Source organism: Taudactylus pleione, unplaced genomic scaffold (genome assembly GCF_031769625.1).
Source record: "Taudactylus pleione unplaced genomic scaffold, aTauple2 ptg000009l, whole genome shotgun sequence".
In the NCBI taxonomy this organism is placed as follows: domain Eukaryota; kingdom Metazoa; phylum Chordata; class Amphibia; order Anura; family Myobatrachidae; genus Taudactylus; species Taudactylus pleione.
The window spans coordinates 11,884,844-11,909,473 of record NW_028284412.1 but is presented as its reverse complement, the minus strand read 5'-3'; the positions used below and the strand labels follow the sequence as shown (position 1 = coordinate 11,909,473).

Below are 24,630 nucleotides of genomic sequence, written 5' to 3'. Positions count from 1 at the left end.
TATATGCTAACACCCATTTTCAAGTACCCCAAATCTGACTGGACTACTTATTTTCACCAAAAAACTGCTTTATGCCATTCTTCACCACTTTAATAAAGACGCTAATAGCAAGCAATTTACACAACTTAAGTACCCATAATAGTTTTATTAGGGCTATTAGTACACATCTATATCGATTCTCCACGTTAGTGCATTTTTTCTGGGGTACAGACTGACTTCCCCAATTCTTTCAGTACTTTCCGCCTGTTCCACATTCGCCGCTTTCCATTTTAGTCTGTTTTAGAATTAAATAGGGCGAGAAAGCGGGGACGCGCACGCAAAAATTTTGCCTTTGAAACAAGCGATTGAGGCGGAAAGTTGTACAGGCAAAACATTTCAGACTTTTCACCTCTAATTGAATCCGGCCCTAAGAGAGCTTCCAGTATGGAGCTTCTCTAATGGTATGCAGTCAAAATGTCGACATTTACTACGTTGACAGTCATAAGGTCGATACCAGAATGTTATGAAGTCAACATTTTTGTGTATGGTTAGGCTTAAATAAGCAAAAAACTGTGTGGACATTTGTGAATGTGGACATTTTAAATGTCACATTCTGACTGTTGACATTCTAAATGTGTACTTTTCATACCACAAGTTATGTGCCTATTTTCATCAGAGAATTATGATCCCAGGCCAATGACCCAGAGAGCAGGCTGGCAATCACTGCCAACTTCGAGTGCAGAGGGGAAGGAAGACGTACAGACGGGTACACAGACGGATCCAAACACCTACAGTCCTCGTGTAAAGAATCTCATGCAGTAACTAGTTACCTATATACTGGATTTGGATACATCCTCAAAAATGAAGTTAGTCATTAACACTCCAAACAGGGTATTCTTTTTAACAATACTTTTAATTAAGTTAGGCTTACTGCAACTATACACAGACTGAACACATCAAAGGTATTAGCTGTAAACCAACATCCCTCACTGCCGAACTGCACTGTACTTTGTATGTATAACACCAATACAAAAAGTGATAAGCAGGAATTTTATTCACCCCCCTGCACATCTACACTATATTATTTGAAGAGAACCAATTCTACAGCTTTAGAAAGAATAAAAAAACAAACACACACACACACTATACAGATTTGATAGAAAGCCTTGGTAAGACTGTAAAGCTGTGCTTGATGTGGTGTAGGCTGCATGGTGGTGTCTGTTGGGCTAAGGAGCTGATGCAGAGTTAAATACAAGATGGTTTTGTGTATGTATGTATGTATGTATGTGTGTCTTGCATGATCTGGCACTGAGTATACAACAATGCAGACGATGGGTGGTAAAGTGCCGTTCACACTTAGGCATAGTCTAGTGATGGCATGGTAGGGGGAGTTGTGCTTAGGTGTATTACAGCAGTTTTCAGATGGATCTTTTGCACCAGGGATAGGGCTGGCGTAAGTGCGCACTAATAACCACAAAATTATATGTATTCATAGGGGCTGTCCGACTGGTAAGTAGTTATGAGACCGCGGCCAAACCAACAGTGAAATCCCGGCAAGGGATTTAATATAGGTGTCAAAATACGAATGCCTATGTTAATACTGATGCCGGAACTCCGACCCCCGCCATCCCGATCGTCGCTGAAGGGGTAAGTATTACACTTAGCCCGGGGATGGGGGGAGGGGTTAGGATTATGGGACCCCCAGGAGGACTTAGGGTTATGCACCCCCCGGGGAAGGTTAGGGTGAGGCACCACCCCTGGGAGGGTTAGGTTTAGGGTGTGGGGAGGGGGGGGTTAGGTTTAGGCACCCCTAAGGGAGGGTTAGGTATAAGGAACATACTTACCTCTGTCGGGATCTCCTCCATCAGGCCATCTGCTGTCGGGATTTGAACCAGCGGCTAAACAGCCGCCGGCATTTCAATCCCATTCCTGTCCGACTGCATAGATGCCTACAACTCTGGAGACAGGCAAATATATGCATTTATTTTGCAATGTGGAAGAAATTACGTCTAGCTTGCATTTAACATCAGCTTCTACGGCAGGGCTGTTCAACACGTAGCCATCCTGTGCTGGGATGTATGCTGGGATGTATAGTTCCACAGCAGCTGGAGGGCCGCATGTTGAACACCTCTACCCCATGGGGTAAATCCTATTAGCTGCGAGTTAAACGCAGCATATAGCCACACTATGTAACCTCCAGACTGGAGGATTTATGTTTGCAGCTCTATAGGCATGCGTAGACAAATCCATGAGTATGGGGCAAGATTGGGATGAGAGGGGGGGCAAGTTGTGGTTCTGTTGTCGGCATTTTCATGCTGTTGCAACGGCAACGCGCCCCGTTCCTGGCCAAAAGGAATGACCCCTAGGTGTCCAATAGGCAAAAAGGTGAAGCGCAAAACAAAATAATGAAGTTCTTCATTATTAGGTCACCTACTCTCTTTAGAACTGTTGTACCCATTTTGTGCATTACAGTGGCACACAGATGATGGCTGAGAAGCCCGTCGCAGCTGAGACAAGACAAGTAGCGTGCTGTATTTTTCTTTCCTTTTTGCGTCCTAGATGCATTACAAACGCAGCAAAACAACAGTCACTGTACTACGGACGCTGGGATGCGACTTCAACTAAAGAAGAAATAGTTTTAAACACGTACAAAGTCGCAAATAAGACGCAGTTTGAGCGAGAAAAACGCACGGCGCGGCCTAGTCACCCTGGATCTGGAGCGCCGAGAAAGGCTGTTTGGTGCGACGTGAGCCACAGTGTATGCGGACACATCTAGCTTCCAAGAGGGCTTCTTATAACGGGCAGAGCGATAGTAATAATGCCAGAGTCTAGCTCTCTGCAAAATGAAGCTTTAAGTTTCATGTAGTCCTGGGGAAAAATTTAAAATATAATACACAATTCTAATTTAGAATGTGCAAGCTTTAATATCAAATGATGAAAACACGCTGCTTCTCAAGATGGGAGATCACTGGTTCCCAATGTGGCACCACCCTTAATGTCTCCATAGAATGATGCAAACCAATCAGAAGCCGGTCTCTCATTTCTGATTTTAGGGATGATATAATATTGGCATTCTGAAATAATTTCAACTAGAAAATCCCTAACGTTCATGTGATGACACATTGAAATGAATGAGGGGCCTTTGGATTATCCACTCATACCTCCCAACTGTCCCGCATTTAGAGGGACAGTCCCGTTTTTCTGGGACTGTCCCGCCCGCGTGCCACATTGTCCCGTGATGGGGGGGGGGAGCATACACGCTGAGAGCAACGTGTATGCAGAGCTATAGTAGATGCCGTGCGCATGCGCACAGCATCTATTCAGAGTATGGGGGGGAAGCCCGGGGGCTGCCCAGCATCTCAGAGATGCTGGGCACGCCCCATTAGTGATGTAAACGGAGGCGTGTCATCAGACCTCACCCCTTACAATTAGGCCACACCCCCTTTTCGGACGGTCCCGACTCCCTCCTAGAATTTCAGATGTGGGAAAAAACCCACAGCAGATTCTACTTACCATTTAACTAGCACCTTCTAGAAGATAATAGCTAAAATCTGATTGGTTGCTATGGGCAACATCTCTTTTAAAAATCACTTCTAAAAATTCTCACTTTAGTAAATTTACCCCATGGAATAGGGGCCTGATTCAGAGATGGAGGCAAATGCTATCGCGACTGAGATTCCGTACGCAGAGAACTTGAGAAAATATGCTGATGTCTTGTGCACGGAGACGACCACCTCAGGCGTCTGACATCCGCCATTTATGTACAAAAGGGAAAATATGGGTCGCACATTGAACCTCTGAGTAGAGCTATGCTGTATCAGACAGAGTGACTCTTCTAAGAAGCTGGGGCCTCTGTAGCTGTGACTCATAAAAATCGCTCCACTGCATTGACATTGCGTCCCTGTCTGTATCAGCCCCTATATGGGGTTTTGTAATTTCACATTACAACCACTCTGAAGCCGCATTTCCTGGCGTAACTCAGGCAATTACTACTGTTCACACCAGCAGCATAGGCCAACACTGCAGAGCAGAATGTTCCCATCTCTGCGGCCAGCTCTGCCAGCTAAGCACCTTTTACTGAGCACGTTTTGAGCTTGGAATTCAGACGCAAATTCCGTCCAACTCAAGAGAGCCACACATTGTGATCCTGTCTGTACAGGAGCAACAATTTACACTTTTTTAATATATAGATGGACAATTATCTGATCTGTTATGATCCAGATATTTTAAAATTTCAGAGCAACATGACTAAAATGTACTAAAATTATTATTTATAAATAACCGCTATATATATCTTAGGGACTGAAGCTTAGGAATGATGTCCTGTTGTGTGTAAGTGGGAACATTTATACTGATAGTGAAAGAGAAGATGGAACACCCACGAACCAAATTACAGGAGCATATGTTGATGTACAATGGGAAGATGAAGAAAAGATGAAGTGGCTGTAGGTAACAGACAATAGGAACATGTATGGCACAATGCAACTAGGCTGTAGAGTCATCCTCTACAAGCCGTCCATCTACTGACGTATTTATGCCTTCACAATAATATGTAATGTGAACAAGTGTTACGTTTGGCCAATAAGATCTTTCACTTCAATAAATGTTAGTGGAATCTCCAGCATCACCTGACTGTGCAGAATCCCAAAATGTAGAAACAAAATGCTCCTATTTAATTTCCATCATGGGCGCTGGCAAAACCATCAAAATCCAAACTGACGTCTAGAGTGCTCCTCTCATGGGCATTGTCAAAGCTGTTTTTGCCATGGAGCTGTTTAAGGTGTTTCCTCAGTACAGGTTTGTGTGCAAAGACCATATCACAGTAGTTGCATTTGTGAGGTTTATCCCCACTGTGCAGGTTCAGGTGGTCCTGTAGAGAACATTTTTGGGAAAAAGTTTTGCCGCATATCTTGCACTGAAAGGGTTTGATGCCTGCATGTACCCGCATGTGCCTGTGCAGGTTGCCTTTCTGTGTGAATGTTTTTCCACATAATAAACACATAAACAGCTTGTGCATTTTTAAATGGTTGGCATAGTTTTCCAAATGGCGAAATACTCTAGTGCATTTGGGACACTGGTGATGCCACTGCAGTGTCTTGTCCAAAACCCTATTGCTGGGACCAAAAAGTTCTTTAACGGATGGTCCCATATTGTCACTGCTGTTATCAGACACGGTATAATTGTGTGTAGGATTGTTGTCCGTCTCTCCAGCACGGTTATCTACAGTAGAATTAATAAGGGAATGCTGAGGCTCCAAGGAATGTAAAGTAGTTTGTTCCGAGGGTATATATTGGCTTTGGCTTACCTTTGCCTTGTCACTGGATGCCTCGCCTATAGACTCAACTTTGACAATCTGGATGTCGTCATTGTCTAGGCTGTCTTCAGAGTTGCTGGCAACTGGAGAATCTGGCTGCAGGGAGTCTTCAATATCCTCTTCTGGCTCTAGAACATCCGCTGCTCCTCTGGTTTCTTCTTCTTCAGTCTTCCTCTCTGGATCTTGCCTAGGTTTAATGAACTTCCACAAGGCCTGTGTGCATCTCTCTACCACATGACTCATCTGCAGAAAGCTGGCGGCTGTTAGGTAGTTAACGAGTTCCATGTCGGGGAACTCAAGGACACCAGTATAACAGGACAGAAGCAGATGTTTGCCAGCTTCAGAGTTCTGCAGTATGGAAATATGAACTTCCTGGGAATTACTGAGCAGGAATTGGTCCCTTAAATAAGGGGAGCCAGCTGCAAACACCACCCTGTGTCCTGGTACCTCGACATCATCAATATGCACAGTGACATCACAGAATTTGCTCTGTTCTCTAAGAGCATTCATTCTCCCCAACATGGAGTCCCCATGATTATCAAGTTTGAAGTGGAGCATTCCCGCTCTCTCACACATTTTTGGTTCTGTAGCACTGAGGACCTATCCCGCCAGTTGAGTATCACATTCGCAGCATGGCTCATTTCATCTGAAAAACAGTTGAAAAAGCAACACTCAAAAATACAAAAAGTTTAGTAACCTGCAATTTTCTCATCACTTATACAGTAGAAAAACAAATACAGTGAGGAGAAAAAAAACCCAACCCAAACCATTATTTTTCTGCAAGATTTCAAAACCATAGTGATACTAAACAATTATTTACTTACATATATTTTCCATACCACAAATCCTAGACAGTTCTCCTAAATAGATTACACACTAGGACAACTTGAAGAATTTTTTTTAACTTATATAGGACAAAAATATATACATATGGGTTGGGTATGATAACCCGATGCTTACAATCCTGTCAGGGGAACTGTAAGTACTGTTTCCCTGCCCTATTTATCCTCCTTTCCTGCACCCAGAAACTAACCATCTCCACCCCGCACCCTAACCCTCCCGGGTAAGTGCCTAACCCTCCCCCTGTAGTGCCTACACCTAACCTCCCCCCGGTGGTGCTTCACCTTAACCTCCCCATCCTGCAGCCTAACCTCAACTCCCCCCCCCACGGCGAACACCTACCCGACCCCGCTGTGATTACGTTTAGGATGCCGGCTGTAGGGATTCCGGCGTCAGCATCTCCAGCCATGTCGGGATTCCTTCGTCAGTCTTCCCACACTGATCGGGATCCCGGCAGTCGGCATCCCGGGTGTCAGTATATTAACCACATCCCATACTTATTCAGCAATCTTACTTCACTATATATTCTTGGTCTTATTGAAACCCACTAAAGAACAATATAAAATAGGACTAAAGTAACTGAAGGGCTTGCATTTTACAAAGCCTCCCAGAACGTTATGCTGTTTAATTGCTTCACCAGCCTTATTACCAAATTAAACGTCCTAATAAAGCTGAAAGGGGTCTTCTACCTTCTTATGTTATATATGAAAATGTAGCGCTGTTCAGTTACCTTTGTGATGAAAAGTACCAAGCACACAACCGAATGCTTCTCAATCATTAAGTGCAGCCTTAAAGTAAAAGTCATACCCTGTATGACACAAACAATAATAACACTTCCATACCTGTCAACTGAATCAGTGTTTTCTGATTTTCCCATTTACTGTCCGATTGCAAAAGTATATATAGCACTAACTCTAATTAATCCAAGCTAGTTTACAGCTGGAAAACAAGTGGGAAAAGCAGAAAAGGGAACTATCACACTGAGAAAAGGAGTCAGCTATGCAAGTCTTTCATCTGGTTACTGTCCTTTGCAGCCACTTACTCCTAATTGGCTGTGACTGCACTCCATGCCGGCTTATTTATGTTTCTCTCCATTCAGACTAGGCAGAGACATCATACACAGATCCATCTTTCTCCAGTGTGCAGTTACTGCTGCGCTCAGTGCGCTGCCTCCAGCTACAGATTCTTCACGCAGAGTCGCGCCGGAAATGACATTATTGTGAAACTCCCCCTCTCCTCTGTTATCTGTGTGTAGTGTACTGTGCACTGCAAGCAGTCATGTGATCACCAGTCCGTGTCCCCGCTCTCTCTGAGCTTTGTGTGTACTGGTACTGCATGCTCTTCTCTGCCACCTATTCTATTCGCCATTTGTAATAGGTGGAGGGAGCAACCATCACAGGCAGGACACTATACAGTACCTCCCAGCAACGGAGGACTGTGATCTGTTTTGTTGTATCAGGTCAGCCATGGAATGCCATATACCGGTCACATGACTACATCCCCATGTAACACACATTTTGCATGGCTGCACTGTGATCAAGTTCACTTTTTGTTGTATACTGTATTAAAATATCTGCTTTCTGGGGCTGTAAAGGACTGGTGTGGGGGTCATAGGTGTGAGTAAAATCCAGATCCTACTGAATACATAGAAAATGCCAGAGTCACTGAAAAAGCCTGATCCATATTAAATACAGAAGAATCGTTTGAAAAATCCGGATCCAATAAAAAATTGGTTCAATAATAACTACATAAATAAAGCTGCATCCACACTGGCACACCTAGAACAACGCTAAATTCACACATTTTTGAGTACTTGTGTACTTTACGGACTCATTGCAGAGAGAACCCAAGTGTCCTACACTCATTATTATTATCAATCATGGTAATGGTTAAATCCCCTTCACGGAGAGGACCCTGACGTCAGTGTCCAGCGTCATTCCCAGTGTCCAGCGTCATTCCCTACCATCCAAGTGGGCATTGAGGGGGGATATAACCTTGTGACGAGCCCGAAGCGTGGCGAGCGCAGCAAGCTCATGATGGGAAAACTTTCTTTAGGTGGGGACCACCCTCGAGGGGAAAACTTTCTTCTTTAGGTGGGGAACACTTTCGGTACTTGTGTATGTAAAGTACACAAGTACCATTTAAAACAGTCATTGGGTTCTCTCTGCAATGAGTCCATAAAGTACACAAGTATCCATTTTTGCACAAATTTAGCGTGATTCTGCTGTAAATTGCAGATGACAAAGTGCTTTAACCGAATCTGCGCTTTACGAGCTCCTGGGCTGCCCCAGCAACTCTACTGATCTGTAAACAACATCCATTTACCACCGTCCTGCTATGCAGAGCAGCTGGCAATCGAGAGCACCAATACCCCCCCCCCATCCCGCATGCTGTCATGGCATTTTTCAATCACAGGGTGGGTGGGTGCCGCACTATAGACAGTAAAAAGGTAGACAATGTCTAGATAGACACCAGATGTTAGTCAATAGGTCGACTGGGACAAAAGGTTGACACTAAAGGTCAACATGTAAGAAGGTTGACAGAGTCAGATGGTCGACACAGAAACGGTCAACACATTATTTAGGTTAAGGTTAGACACTTAACCTGACGGTTAGGGTTAGGCACCAGAAGGGAGAGTTAGGGTTAGGCACTAGAAGCGACGGTTAGGGTCAGGCACCTACCCCGACGTTTAGAGTTAGGCATCAGGAGGGAGGGTTAGGGTGAGCAAAAAATATATGTGTCGACCATTTTCATGCCGACATTTTGACCCTGTCGACAATTTGTACCTGTTGACCTTACATGTTGACCTTTAGTGTGTCGACCTTTTGTCCCTGTCGACCTATTGACTGTCTAACATCTGGTGTCTATCTTGTCTACCTTTCTACTGTCTATCTGTTAATGCACACCTGAGGAACCTGCACATCCTCAATTATTTAAAAACGTTTCATATGACCTGTAGTAAGAAATATTGGCAACTTGAATGGTGGTGCATCTAAGGGAATTGTCTAGATGTCGTGTATAATACACTAATGGGATAATGTAGCATAAATGGGAGATATGCAGAAAAATGGTGTATAAGGTGTGACAGATCGGAACCAATCTATTGTAATTAATCACCAGCCCAAGCTCATTAGTGTATGTCAGACCCTTGCATTACTGAGATCTCAGGAGACGGAATCAACACAACATCTGTCTTGGCTTTAAGATTCCCTCGGGCTATATTTGCGTGTCATACAATAATATAAAACTCAGCATTCTTACTTTTGCAATATTCGCACATTATATCTCACTATAGCAGTCATTGTTATTTGTACACGTGGGAGTGTTGGGGGGTAAGGATACACAGTCTTATTCATAACACTATCTGTATGTTTATACATTTCAAGGTTCTTCAGCTCATAGCTCAGCAGAAATCAGTCTTTGTAATATTATACATTTAAAGCTATGAATACTTAAAGGCACACACCATTTTGTGACAAGATGGAGTCTTATGTGGATAGCTAAATAGATTTATAATTTTTCCCATCTTTTATTCATAACTTTACTCTATACTATCTACCTAAGAGGAACACGATCTTGCTATACTAAGTATAGGTACATTTATATATAAGTTCCATCTACAGGTACCCTTACATAGTATTATGCATTGATCCATTCCCCATAAAGCAAGTCCACAGTCCTCAGTCTCTAATTGTCTTTTATTCAGTCCATCTTGTCATGAATATTCAGGGAAATGATTATAGTCTTGCATTGTCCACATGTTTGCTTGTCATCCTCAATGAGGCTGGTTCCACAAATAGTACAACTTGGAATGTTGTCTTAGGCACAGATGCTATCATAGACTTGAGTCATCATCAAGGCCTTTAGTGTATTTTCCTTGGAGAAACAACAGTCAAGTAATCATTTATATTATTACAAAATTTGCTATTTTTCTGATTAAGAAGTTACTTACGTACGTAAGTAACTTCTTAATCAGAAAAATAGCGAATTTTGTAATAATATAAATGATTACAAACAAAGCTAAACCTTTATCAATAATTGAAAGAATTCCTGATATCCATCTATTGACTTCATTAAACCATTTAACTGGGTTTAATTTGGAAAACCATTCATTATCATCAAGATCATACTCTAGATTACCATGTCTTTTCCTAGACTGGTCTTTCAGTTCTTTGATTTTCTTCACGTGTCTATGTATCAGGTCAGAAAGGTTATCAGCTATATACATTACAGCAGGCTAGTCTCACTGTAAGACACATATCTTATTAAGCAGCTGTAAGGTACTCAAAGATCAGTCTGAACTGTCCTATACCCTTTACTTTGCAGTTCATTAGAGATCATCTTAAGTACATCAAATATTTCATTTGCAACACTATTAATCAATTTGGCTAAAGCTTCTATATGGTGAACATACTATACATTGAGTCTAGATATTTTTACTGCTTCATCTCTTCATATAAAACTATATATGCAGTTACTCAGCTTAATACTTGTGATAACAACTCAAAGTTTTAAAGCTAAAATTAAACTTATAACAAAACAAAATATACATTTCCACAAGCCTTTGTCAGGCTTGGGGCCTAGGAACATGTATCTATTCACAATATCAAATTACTCCAACTCCCCTCGGATGAAGACTTTGCAATCGGAGACATATATTCAGGTGTCCGTCCCATGAATTTTCACTGAAATAAATGAATTTTGGAATAAACTTTCAAATCTGGACTCAATACCCTTCCTGGTATATTTCCAAATTATCATCCAAATTCCTGGTTGTAAACAGTGGATACCTGTATCAAGATAAAGGACTGGAATAGAAGAAAACACCTAACTATGTATTTTAGTTAATTGTCTCTATAAGATTGATACATAGTACACCATATCTGCAGATGACCTTAATTATGATTTCCTTAACACACTGGAGAAAATAATTTTCTTAATTACCTTGACCATTGTCTTTGCATCAGCCCTCCAACATGCTTACTCTCCGGGTTAGTGATTGATGAGGCTTGTACAAGAGGACATCACATTCAGAACATTTGAGCAGTGTTATAAAATCAATTAGTATCCTTTGTAAGGAACACAGAGTCTGGGGAGTACTTTTCAAAGGGTTTGGGACAGTCTTACCTGGATTGTCTAATGCACATATTAGCCATCCTGTTATAAAGGCCTAGGCTGTGTGTGCACAACCCGGAGCTAGCCAATTACAGTTGGTGATAGCCACCATTGTATCCTTTCCCAAGTGCACCACACCATATATTATCTGGGCATAACTGGGTAAAGTGTTTTTGGTAGACCTAAACATTGACCTTCTCCCACACACTATTTATCTTTAGCTCCTAGCTTTGCTTTTCTCAGCCTCTGGAGCTTGTACCTGGAGCTTTGTGAGGGTACTTAAGTCAATCTTGGGGGCGGGATCTACCACATAAGTAGGTTGCCCTTGGGAGCAGTGACTTATGGCAGCAACACGTGCGGCCTGGTCTACCTGTCTATTGTCTTCAGCTTCGGGTGTAGTCTCTCAAGTGTACCCTCATTTTTATCACTACAAGCCTTTGGGATAACTGGAATGCAGGAGACAGTGCTCCGACGTAGCCAACATACCTTGTGTATGGAACTCCATCTTCAAAAGAAACATTTAAAAAGTTAAATAAGGACAATGATTCCTGCTTCATTAGTTCAATACAATCAAAAATTTGTATATTTTCAGTGTCCTTCTTGACACTGTCACTATTTACTTGTATATTATCACTATACTCTTCCATCTTTTGAAACCTGCGAAAGAAGGATTCAACCATTATTATAAGGGTTAAGGGGTGTCCTAACACTATGTCAGCACTTAACAGTGTCTAGGTGACAAGATTTTCCATGTGGTTGTTCAAGGACCCCCTGAGCATGTGAGTAAGACTCATGACTAAACAGTATAAATGGCATACTATAATTAGGAAAAACCAATGCTGATGTACCAACAATATCTTGTTTTACATGATAAACTTCAATTTATTCATATGTTAATGTAAGGGAATTCTATTGTATCAATCCCTTATTTGCAGTATACAAAAGTTACAATTTGTTTACATAAAGTATCCATTCCCTACAATATGTACATTAGCTCAAAAAGGCTTTAGGTTGTTTGGACATCGGCTTTCTGAATCATCACACTAAGCTAAAACTTACAAAGAAAGAGAAGTGTGATTTACGATGTCCTAAAAAAAAATTTTTTTGTATGGATTGTAATTTATCTTTAAATACTCTAGAATTTTGTTTTACTTGTGCAGAATACTCAGTAATACTGTTGTTTTATGCAAACAATTTTGCTCTGAATCAACACTAAATCGTCCACATATCGTATAGCGATTATGATTGCACTGGCAAACAGTCAATTTTTTTACATTAAAACTTGCAGCACACCCTTGTGGCAGTTTAGACTAAACATACTGCTTCTTTTGTTAGGGACTAGAAGGCAGTAAAACACTATGAGGTGGGTGGTATGCCTTTCAACAAGGTGTCCAGGTTAGGTACCATTAGTGTATTAAACCTGTAACCTTCTACCTATTTGGTTACTTGATCAGATCTGAAAGGGTATTGTTTAACTGCCCACACATGTTAGCTTTGAGTTTAATTTAAATGGGTAGTAGCCTTATATCGATTTTATCCTGTGCCCATAACATATCAGGGACCTTAGCAAACATCTCATTTCAGTGTTAACAACATTAATGAGCTAAAGTCACTTCCCCATCTTTGTATGTTATTGTAGCATTTAATGCTGACCAGAAATCTGCCTCTAAAAGATTAAGTGGGCAGTCATCTGAGACTATTACACCATTATTTACAATAATCTGCAATGGATTTGTCTTTTGTAAATACTGTATTTGATCATCCAGGCCAGTGGCCGGAACTACAGGGGATGTCTAATGTTCTGGTGAGATTCATTTGAACTGAATAACATTTTTAGCAGCCCCAGATGGGTACAATATATTACAGGACTCTATGACTGGTCATAATGAGAGGTAGATGAATCTTAGGGTTATCTTCCTATGATTGTTTATGTTATTAATGTTACCTTTACAATAATTGTTAGATTTAAACACTTGTAAACACTTCAATGTTACAATCCAACTTACTCATTATGGATAACATATATGAAAATAACAGCTTAATAAATCCTTGTACAGGATTAAGGAAGAGGTGGACAGCATTACTTACACTGTCCCCGTAATACCATAACCGTACAACATTCATACATATTTATGTAGTATCACTAAAACAAAGGTCAATAGCAAAAATAAAAACACTTTTGCAACAAAACAAAGGCTCATACCAAAAGTAAAAACAATTGTGATTTGCTCGCTGGCCTATGGAATGTCACTCCTCTCTTTACGGAGAAAAATATCAGTAAGACAAAACACAGCATACATGGAGATTTTTCACTGAGCCTTTTGTGAACAATTATGTCATACTTTCAAATCTTTGAATATCTTACTAACACCACATTTAAATGTCATTGAACATACATCATAATTTATGTATCTTCTATGTTAACTACTTCTTAAGCTCACTAATTTTCATTTATGGACTTTAACATTTTGTTTACTTTTTGGCAAATCATCAGACATTTTCATTCTAAAAGTCCTTTGCATTGTAAGCTCACTATTTTCTGCACAAACTTCTGAACACTCACTCCCCCTCCCTTCAGAATTTCTTAAAGTGAGACTATTTAAATTCTCAAATTTACAATAGCAAAACTTAGGCCAAATGTAATAGGGTGAGAGTTTAGAAAAGTGAGAGTTTCTGACACTTTTTAAACTTTGCTAATGTAATAGAGTCCAAAAACAAAGTAACAGAGCGAACTTCCATGTTTTTTTAGATTTAAAAAGCTCTCACGATTTAAAATCTTATTCAGATGTTTTCCCATTTTGAAGATAAAACTCATCCAATGTGAGAGTTTACTGCTAAACTCTCACATTTTCTAAACTCTCACCCTATTACATTTGGCCCAAAGTTTCTTTTAAAACTCAACCACTCCATTGTATGGGTGTCCCCAAACACATAGGATTAAACTGATATATTTTAACACATTTCTGAAATCTACCTTTTGCAATTTTTACATGCACTAATCATAAACAATTTAGCACTCTCCACAATTTAATCGAGGATGTTCACATATCTATGTATTTTTCTTATTCTTATTCTAATTTCTGGTATCTTTTCTGGGTTCAGTATATGATACCTTCAGTTTACAACCTCTACAATTTACAGCACCACAATTCCAAATCATCACATGCTTTACAGTTTATATTGGGACATAGCTACTTATTTTTAGCAATATTTTTTACTGAACAAGTTTGGACCTACTGTCCTTACAGATGTTACTTCAAAATAATCATTAAGGTACATACAATTAATTTCTTATTCCCTTTCTTGTGACTCTTTGTCTAACAAGATCTTGTTTAACACTTTTAGCTAACTCAAAGTTTGCCTTCAAGTTTGTTACTCTTTATGCAGGAGCCATATGACTTACATATCTGTTGTAATTTAATTGGGTCAAGTGTGCCATTTCCATTCCTTCTGTCACCCCAGGACCTAACACTGTATGTAAAATATCCATGGGTGTTTGACAGCTGGACAAAATTTTCTGTCTGCATTACCCATATCTGTGGGTTTCCTAAACCCAATTCTGTGGGTTTCACCAAACCCAGTTCTGCGGGTTTCACCAAACCCTGTTTTGCGGGTTTCACCAAATTCTGCTCTGTGTGGGTTCTACAAACCTCTATCCTGGTAGGTTTACCTAAACTCTACGCAGTGGGTTTACCTAAACTCCACTCAGTACCTGGTAGGTTTACCAAAACTCTACCAAGTGGGTTTACCTAAACTCCACTCAGTACCTGGTAGGTTTACCTAAACTCTACCAAGTGGGTTTATCTAAACTCCACTCAGTACCTGGTAGGTTTACCTAAACTTTACCCAGTGGGTTTACCTAAACTCCACTCTGTACTGTGAGGTAGTTCTATTTAGAGGAAGAAACTAGATACAGATTATTTTGTATCCTTTCTGCTACTAAAGTGGGTCTCCTTAGTATTTCTGGGCACACTATTACCGTACCTTTGGGATGTAAATTGATTAGCAAAGTTGTTATAAGCAAATCCCAATACTATAGTCTGAAGATAATCTCCATCAATATGGCAACCTACCAACAAACAAAATGTACTTCTATGTCTATTCACTCTGGAAGTATAAAAATCACAAGATGTATCAAGGGACAATACCTATGCTAATCAGGGAAACAAATTATCAGACTGTTAAACACAATAATATATTTGTTCATATTCAAATCTATAAGGACTATAATCTGTATACATTTGTAAAGATTCATTGGACATGTCATTCCATAAAATAAAACCCAAAACAAAAACAAGAAAACAAGAGTCTGAGACACAGATTTCCGTACCTGAATCCCTAGACAGACACAGGAGTTTCCCAAAAATGCGCAGTCCAGTTTGAGCAAAATTACTCATCCCGGGTTTTAAGCTAGAATCCACTGTCCCGGTCACTCCCGACGTGTCAGTCCTCGGATCAGGGATAGGAATCTCGGTGGAACCTCCAAGTGATAGATCGGAACCAATCTATTGTAATTAATCACCAGCCCAAGCTCATTAGTGTATGTCAGACCCTTGCATTACTGAGATCTCAGGAGATGGAATCAACACAACATCAGTCTTGGCTTTAAGATTCCCTCTGGCTATATTTGCGTGTCATACAATAATATAAAGCACAGCATTCTTACTTTTGCAACATATCAGAATATTCACACATTATATCTCACTATAGCAGTCATTGTTATTTGTACATGTGGGAGTGTTAGGGGGGTAAGGATACACAGTCTTATTCATAACACTATCTGTTTGTACAATTCAAGGTTCTTCAGCTCATAGCTCAGCAGAAATCAGTATTTGTAATATACATTTAAAGCTATGAATACTTAAAGGCACACACCATCTTGTGATGGAGTCTTATGTGGATAGCTTAATAACAGATTTATCAGGTGTTAGACATTTCTGGTTTTATTCATGCCTGTTGAATCCACAGGGGGGAGGAAGCCTTTATCCATTGTATGATGTCTGTGGGAATCTGGGCCTTACTCAGGGATGTACATTAATGCTGCTGCTGCAAATCTGTATGAACCAACTGTCACAGCTGCCCAGAATTGTATTGAGACACCAACCAGTGGCTTTGCAAATCCAAACGACTGTGTAGAAAGATGCAGCTCGATTGCAGATCTGTCAAGTATATGGGACTTACGTCCGAGACGCAGGGAACCCCAAAAGAATCCAGCCAAGGACCATCCCCAGGGCATCACACGAAAAATGGAAAAAAGGTGAAAGTGAAGTGTAAAGATCAGAGGAACGCACAATCAATGATGCGGCCGCAAAATAAGGACGCATGTATAAATACGTCACGAGACAAAAACACAATTCTGGTGTATTTCTAGTTTGAAGATCACACATGGATACAGACCAGGGAAACAATGGACAAGAGTCAGGCGGTAAGTATTTCATGCATTTTGACTCAATGATTAATTATAAACATAATATTGTGCAAGTTGTGAAGTTGAGAATTCTGCAAATTTACCCAAATAGGTGAGGAGGATGACATGGAAGAGGCTGCTGGGCCCAGTATTCCGGGCAAAGCTGCCAAAAAGAAAAGGCAGCCACAATTCACAAGAAAGGAGATGGAGGTTTTGATTCAGAAGTGTGTGGACATCCTGCCACAGGCAGACAGGAATATGAGTGCAAGCCAGAAGTGGAGAATGTGGGAAGAGGTAGCCGTGGATGTCAATAGGGTGGGTGATTATGTCCGTCTAGCCCGGGATGTCAAACGGCGGTAAGTAAACACTTGACCACCCTAAAACCAAATCAAATAAAAAGTAATGGTTCCAATTTAACCCACAGATGGCAAGACTTCAAATATCGCCTGAAACAAAAAATGGCACACAGGGCTAGGCATGCAAGGGGGACAGGTGGAGGTCCCACCCCTGTGTCATTGGAGTTTACTGATTTAGAAGAGCTGGCACAGGGGTGTGTGCAGCCTGTAGAGGTGTTTGGCGTGTCCAACATGGATACGGACATGCCAGACTTTGCGGCTCCTCATGTTGTCCCAGGTAAATGTTGTGATGTCACCAACTCTGAAATGTTATTGTGCCAATATGTCGATTCTAATGTGAGTCTTTTCTCATTTTTCCAACAGAGACACAGGCGGATGAGTCTGCTCCAGAGGGGAGCCTTGGCCACAGAATTTCTGCTGGCTCTGCAGGGGAGGAACCAGTACATCCGGCTGAGGACCCTGCAGAAGCCAGTCCAGGGCAATCCCCCTCGCAGGCAGTGTCCCTCCTCACAGAACTCAATTTAAAATCGGATTTCCATACGGAGATTCTGCAGAGGATGGACGCCAGTCTGGTACGGGTGGCTGAGGCCCTGGAGCAAAATGCTGCGGCCAACGTGACCATTGGTTAGGCCCTGGCGGAAAATACCAGGGCCAACATCCACATCGCCACTGCCCTGGAGCAGCTCGTTCGCCAGCACATGGTGGAGCCGACCTCCCTTCCTGCCGGAACATCAGGATCCTCCACCTCTGGCACAACATCAGCCAATCCTCCAAATGTGCCTAGCCCTGTGCCTAGTCCCGAGGCCACAACATCTGCCTCTGGACAGGCCAGCCTGATGACATCCCGGACCCGGTCTGGCGCCCTCCCTCCCCCAGCCAAACGGGCGAAAAAACGGTGACACCATTGGTTACTTTTCCCACACTCCTTCTGTGCTTGCCTCATATTCCTTTCTGGCCAAAACTTCCCTCTCCTTTCTTGTGAATTGTTTTTAATTTTTTCTTTTACGTTTACCCAAAAATTATTGTTTGCACAATTAATAAATATTGTGGAACACTGCCCAAAATGTTGGAGTTCAATATGTGTTTTTTTTTTTGGGTGGATAAAAAATAAATTTTCCAGAAATGTACGACTTTGTATTCTGACATTATTGAAAAAATGGGTTACTTTTAATCCGGGCCCACAAGCCAACAAACAACGTTCAAACTAAAAAATTACACATTGTAAAAAAATTGCTCGTTAAGGAACGTTTAAAACATTACCTAAGGAGGAAAAAACACCTTGCAAGCACAAAATGAGGGACCAAACCTAAACATGATGACATTATTGTTACAATAGTCCAAAAAATGAACACATTGCGGCCAAAATACACCCCCACAAATGTACGCTAATTGATTGTGTAATCCTGACATTAGCAGCTATGATTTCCACCTGCGTTCGGTTTTGTGCTATCCAAAAAAACTGCTTTCAAAACACATACCAAGCCGGTTTTCAATCCAACACTAATTGACTTTCTGACAAGCCGTGATTAATCGATGCAACATCGTGGAGTGCCGGGACGGAGGAGAAGGCCATCGCCACTGTGGTCGAGTTATCCAGCCCCTAAGCTGTGCGAGCATTTTGAAGGGAAAGAGGATCATCCAGTGACGTATGAGTTGGTACGAACACATTTGACGTTCGCATTTGTTAATGTATGTACGCCCCAAAAACGCCTCGCCACGCCTGCGTTTTTCCATCTCCACCCCCGTCACTGCCCAAAAACGGCCTGTTCTGTCAATCACATTTGACATGTCACTTCCTGTACGCTATTTGACGAACGACACAAAAAAAAATCGCAATCTGCCGTACGCACATGCGCAGTGTAACACCGACGCATGCGCGGTTACTCAACATCGGAACGCAACGAGCGTACTGCCTCTAACGAACGGCTCTGAATCAGGCCCAGTATCCGATGTCCATCCCTATCCCAATCTGTCACAAAAAATACTGTATAGTTTATGTCTCTCATTAAAAGGATGAGTTCACAAACATAGTCAAAGTGGAACATAAGACAGATAATGCACCGTGTAGCTATGATGTATGATGTATCAAGCACCCCACGCTAGCTAAACATGCAGAAACAAGAGTTTCAATGTTTTTCTCAAATTTAAGTTTCTTAAGTGAAAGTTTTCAGAGCTGGTCTGTGGGAACTAACGCCATCTTCATATGTTAGCCAGTTGAGCTTCTCTGCTTCCTGTAGGAATAGGGGGCCTGATTCAGAGCCGGACGCAATTAGCGCTCGCTCGTCCAGAAACTAGGGGTGGCTATTCAAATGAACCATTCGCTCTTTGCGGTCTGTTCACGCCTCTAGGTCTGAATGAGCGAACCAAACTTGCGGTAGCTTTTTGGAAAAATACGCCCCCTGGCCGCTCGCATCCTACGTCATGTCCGCTATTTATTAGATTAATCGAGTACATCAACCAGCGTATGAACTGCTCGCTATTCTTGTGGTTGGTTTTTGCTACCACAAATTTGCGAGCAGTTCTGGCTATAAAATAACCCAGTGACGTGGTCAGTGACGCTGCTGTATTAATTATGCACACCCATAAAACGCCTGTTTTGACCTTTAAGCACGCCTGCGTTCTGATCTCCACTCCCCGTTTTCAAGCACCTTCCCCTGTTACCACCCACATACGCCTCCTCCTGTCACTCATATTAGCAGGCATTCGCTATTTAGCGAACAAACGATTTTCTGCCGCACTGACTGGTTCGCGCATGCGTATTACGATCCGTACGCATGCGCAGTTGGGCAAACATCGCTCGGAGCGAACGAGCGGCCGCTTACGTGCGGCTCTGAATCAGGCCCAGGGTCTGGATTGTGAAGATGGATCCATTTGGAACCCTCTGCTTCCTCCAGGCCTCAGAGTGCCCAGGCATGACCTAAGCTTGCATATGCGCAGTAACACTGCCAGGAAGGATATAGAAAAGGGGGGCCTAAGACTGCCAGGAAGGAACCAGCACTGTGATTATGATTGTACATAAATGTCCCTTTTCTTCTTCGCAGGGACAGTGTGTTCTCACAAGCGCTATCCCTGTTAGAGCTGTTTCATACATAGGACAGATATTTAAATTGACAGCACTAATAATAAACCCACCTATATGGACTGAAAGAAATGGCAGCAATTATTGATACATGTATTTAAGTGTGAATAATTTTTTTTCCATCTGATATTATAGTAAAATCAAAATTAATAGTTAGATTCTCCCCTTATTAGCTGGTCTCTGCAGAGGTTAATGGCCCATTAGAACAAAGAAGCTCACGTATTGTAGCAAGACAGTGAGAATGAGGGGGGAGGGTAGGACAATCACATTTAAATCTGTGACTGCTATCCAAGATGCAGCATACAGTACCTAAAGGAAGCCGTGTTTGTGACATAATGCATAAAGAACGATTGTGCACCTTGTACACAGACATGCACAGTGCCTGAAACTGACTAAATACAGGCCTGACTGCTAATTTGACATTTTGCTGATAAATAGAGGAAATATTACATGTAATTAATAGGAGGCTTGGACACCAGGAACCTTCTGTGCATTCTGACTCCTGTGCTACAGTATGAGTCTTAACAGCTGAATGACAATCCTGTCTGACTACTTCAGGAAGATGTGACATGTAAATAGGATATTGCATAATATTAGGCTACAATCAGATAGGATTAGCAGAAACAGGAACGATACAGGTGGAGCGGTATAAAATAATAATAATAATAATAATAATAATAATAATAATAATAATAATAATAACATGCTTGCAGAAAATGCTAAATATTGTGTCAAATACACTTTAGGATACAGTCATTTCTAACCATTATTGTCCCCCCACCCACTGTTCACCAGTGCCCCCACCACACCTTCCCTAGCTCTTCCATCTTTATCCTTCTCTCCTTACCATCTCGCTGTATGCATCCTTGCTGAGCCTGGGTGTCAGTTTAATTGTTCCCATGAAAACAAAGAAAAGGCCAAGAGCCATTGAGAGGGCAACTATTGTTACAGTACGTGGAGAGGCCATGGGAAAGGCTTACTTACTCACAGTCAGTGCCCCCTGCTATATAAGACTATGCTAGAATAATAATGACAAGACAGGCGCCTGCGTCTTTCATAGCAAGGCTCTGGATGCCTCATGATCCTAAAGCCTGCTTCCCTTATCTTTCCTGTCTACACACAGCTGCTGGCTTTTTTTTTTTCTAAACATCTCTGCCAGGGCCACTAGAGATCACACACTGTAGCAGGAATATGCAGAGAATAAGGCTGTAGCAAGTTAGCAACAGAAGAGGGCTATGAGAGGGCTGTGTGTTACAATGGGTGGGAGAAAATAACAGAAAAAGAAAAAAAAAATATTGAGAATAATAAAGTGAATCGTGTTGCAGTAACTGTTAGTGTGACATACATGTTCTTCAATGACAATTCTGTGTGCGCAGATTGGGTCATATCCATCTTAAGCATAGGGTAGGGTAGGCTCATAGCGCGCTATGTAAGGGAACTAGAGATGCGCGCCATGTTTTTTGGTTTTGGATCTGTATTTTTTCCAAAAAACAGCTAAAACCACATAATTTGGGCCTGTTTTTGTTCCTACAGTATTGTTAACCTTAATAACAATCATTTTCAGGCATTTCTAGGCATTTGTAACCACCTCACAGCTCACAATATTGATTTCACTATTTTTCACCAATACAGGCCAAAGGCTGCAGCGAGCTGGCTGGTTAAAGTAAGCAACAGAGCAGCGGCACAAGCGCACAGCAGTTTAAAAAAAATATAGGACATCTATGCAACATTGCCACACAGCAGTGTTAGACAGGATGGCAGTTTAATAAACTATAATAATGTCAGTCGGCAATGCCCCAAATTGTGCAAAATGTAAAGGAAAGAGGTGCAAGATGGAATTGTCCCTCCCACCCACTCTTATGTGGGTTATTAAAAAGGACATGCACAGTTTAACAAACCAAGGCCCTCATTCAGAGCCGTACGCTCTGAGCAGAGCGCACGCTCTGAATGAGGGCCGGGCTCCATTTTCATGGAGCGTCCTCCTGGACGCTCGTATAGCTGTGGGTCACCACCCACAGGCTATACGAGCGTGCTTTGTGATGGCCGCGATGGTCGAGACCATCGCGACCATCGAAATTGCGAGCCGGAGCCTGCGGTTGAGGTTTTCAACCGCAAGCTCCGGAGTGATTTTGGCTCTATCAGAGCCAAAATCACTCCCACTGACATCACTAGTGATGTCAGTGGGCCGGCTTCTGACGGGAGGCGTTCCCGTGGGAACGGCCCCGTCAGAGAGGCACGCCCCCGGCACGCCCACCAAAGGGGGCGTGCTGTCAATCAACATTGACAGCACGCCCCCTTTGATCGGACACAACGAGCGAAGGACTTTCCTTCGCTCGTCGCGTCTGGCGCATGCGCACGACGGAGCTCCCTCCGTCGTGCGCATGCTCAGTCCATAACATCGACCCACTTGCGAGCGGACAGCCGCTTGCGAGTGGGTCTGAATCAGGCCCCAAGCACTTTAGCCACTAGGACTGACACTTTCGTGGTTAAACTCCTTGGTTTGTATTGGCCCTACAAAACATTTTTTTTGAAAGGACTACCTTCCATTATTAAGGAGGAGGTTGATGATAAGGGTGTTGGTGGTGGAGATTGCATATGCTGGTCCAAACTGCTGGTAGCTGATACTGGACTGCCTGATATTAATTTACAAATTATTATAATTTTGTTAAATTGCATGAACTTGCTGCAAATGACGTAAGAGGGAGGAGGTGCCTAGATGGTTAACGTCCCTTCCTCTGCTAACTTTGGCTTTACAAATGGAACAGATGCCTTCACAACTGTTGTCAGAATTTAGATTAAAATAATTCCACACCCAAGACGTGGCTTTTCTGGTTTTCTTTTTATCATGAGCAAGAACTGCTGCAACTGGTGGCTGATTTATGCAAACAACATCCTCATCATCAACATCCTCATTAGCGTCAGATAGTACACAAATTATTTTTTTAAATTACTACTAGTAGTAGTCTTCTTGGTCCCTTTCTGGGATGCAGATCCACCCCCAGCAGCAGCAACAGGCGTAGCACTCAAGGATCCTTCTGAGGAATCACGGATAGGAGCGGAGTCAGTCGTCCGTATGAATTTGGATGCAGGACTACTTCCAATCATGAATGAGGATGATGATGATGCAGATGTTGATGGTGGAGATTGCAGGTGCTTGGATCCAGATAGAAGGGAGCAGCTAGGTGACACTGGACTGATTGTTGTTCGGTTTTTATCCCCAAAGTTTCAGAATTTAAAATACCCTTTCCAATTTGATGAATGCGCTGCAAGTGACGTAACAGGGAGGAGGTTCCTAGATGGTTAAGGTCCTTACCTCTACTCACTGTTACATGGCAATGGTTACAAATGGCTTGGCAAAGGTTGTCTGGATTTGGGTGGAAATAATTCCACACGAGAAGTGGATTTTTTGGTCCTTTGCCCAGGCATGGCAACAATGGGATTTTTCCCACCATGGGCAACAACCAGGGCCAGTGCCACCATTAGGCAGCTTTAGGCCTCTGCCTATGGGTGCCGGCCACTGGAGGGCACCACTCGCCGCCCATAATGACAGGCAGTGGGATTGTACAGTGCATGCACCGCTGAACGGGTATGTTAAACATACTGATCTCTCTAGTTGACAGTTCTGTGTGTTGTGAACTACACGGCAGGAGGGGGGAGAGAAGGGGATGGAGGGGGATGAAACATAACACAGGACGGACGTCGGACACTGCAGTCTCGTCTCCACAACTCTTCTGCCTGTGTTGTACACTGTACGGCAGAAGAGAGGGGGAGAGTGGGGGAGGGAGGAGGCTGAAAGAATAACAGACTGGACACTGCTCTACTCCCCTTGTACAGACACAACTCTGCTCTTCTGCCTATGCTGTACACTCGGCCATGACATGAGAGGGGGGGCAGACGGAGCTAAAAGAATCTCTGGGGTCTATTCATGTCTTCTGTACTGTTCTTCCTCTCTGCCTGCAGCTACAGGCTTATCGCAAGTGCTGTACTGAGGAAGCCTCTAGCGAAGATATGGTAAAGCCGAGTACTGACATTGGTAATTTTGAGCAGTTCGAATTTCCCACAACAAGTATGGGAATTGCCATCTGATGACTTAAAAAATGCGAATTGAATAGTTTGGAGGATAGTTTTGCGAATTGTCCTCCAAACACTATTTGATAAATTACGGTGAAACTAAAATAATGTGAAAAGGGTGTGAAAACACCCTTTTTCACATTATTTTAGTTTCACCGTAATTTTGATAAATAGAGCCCTTAAGTGTGAAGTCTGCACAGTGGCCGTGGCATTTGTAAAGCCAGCCGCGGCCACAGCTCTTTTAGTGACTGAGACTGTGTGCTCACTCCCTGGCCCCCGCAGCCACAGCGTCCGCCCTGTATCCGGCGTGTTCAGTCAGGCTGCCCTAGCCTACTGTGTCAGCATCAGCGCTGACATCACATGCCGCCTGCAGCGCTCAAGCCAATGACTCAATTGCCCGCCCCCTAGGCTGCCTCAGTACTTCCCCCTTGGCTCGAGGAGAAGAGAATGTATGTTTGGATCGAGAGCT

The 24,630-nt window shown here is 42.4% G+C and overlaps 1 protein-coding gene across 2 annotated transcripts; it reads right to left on the bottom strand.

The window, feature by feature from the left end:
• Positions 1 to 837: 837 nt before the first annotated feature.
• LOC148542763 (zinc finger and BTB domain-containing protein 26-like) lies at positions 838 to 21,113 on the bottom strand. 2 transcript variants are annotated; one of them, XM_088466737.1, is made up of 2 exons: positions 20,938 to 21,113; positions 838 to 5,939 (listed from the first exon to the last, which is right to left on the bottom strand). In XM_088466737.1, exon 2 carries the CDS (start codon positions 5,867 to 5,869, stop codon positions 4,652 to 4,654), a length of 1,218 nt encoding a protein of 405 aa, XP_088322863.1. In that variant the 5' UTR covers positions 5,870 to 5,939; positions 20,938 to 21,113; the 3' UTR covers positions 838 to 4,651. The 2 variants fall into 2 exon arrangements, with proteins under 2 accessions (XP_088322863.1, XP_088322870.1); XM_088466744.1 differs by lacking the exon at positions 20,938 to 21,113 and adding an exon at positions 9,767 to 9,809.
• Positions 21,114 to 24,630: the final 3,517 nt, after the last annotated feature.

Bases quoted from the DNA above. Each gene is read 5' to 3' on its own strand.
- LOC148542763 (XM_088466737.1), bottom strand. From the start codon at position 5,869: ATGTGTGAGAGAGCGGGAATGCTCCACTTCAAACTTGATAATCATGGG.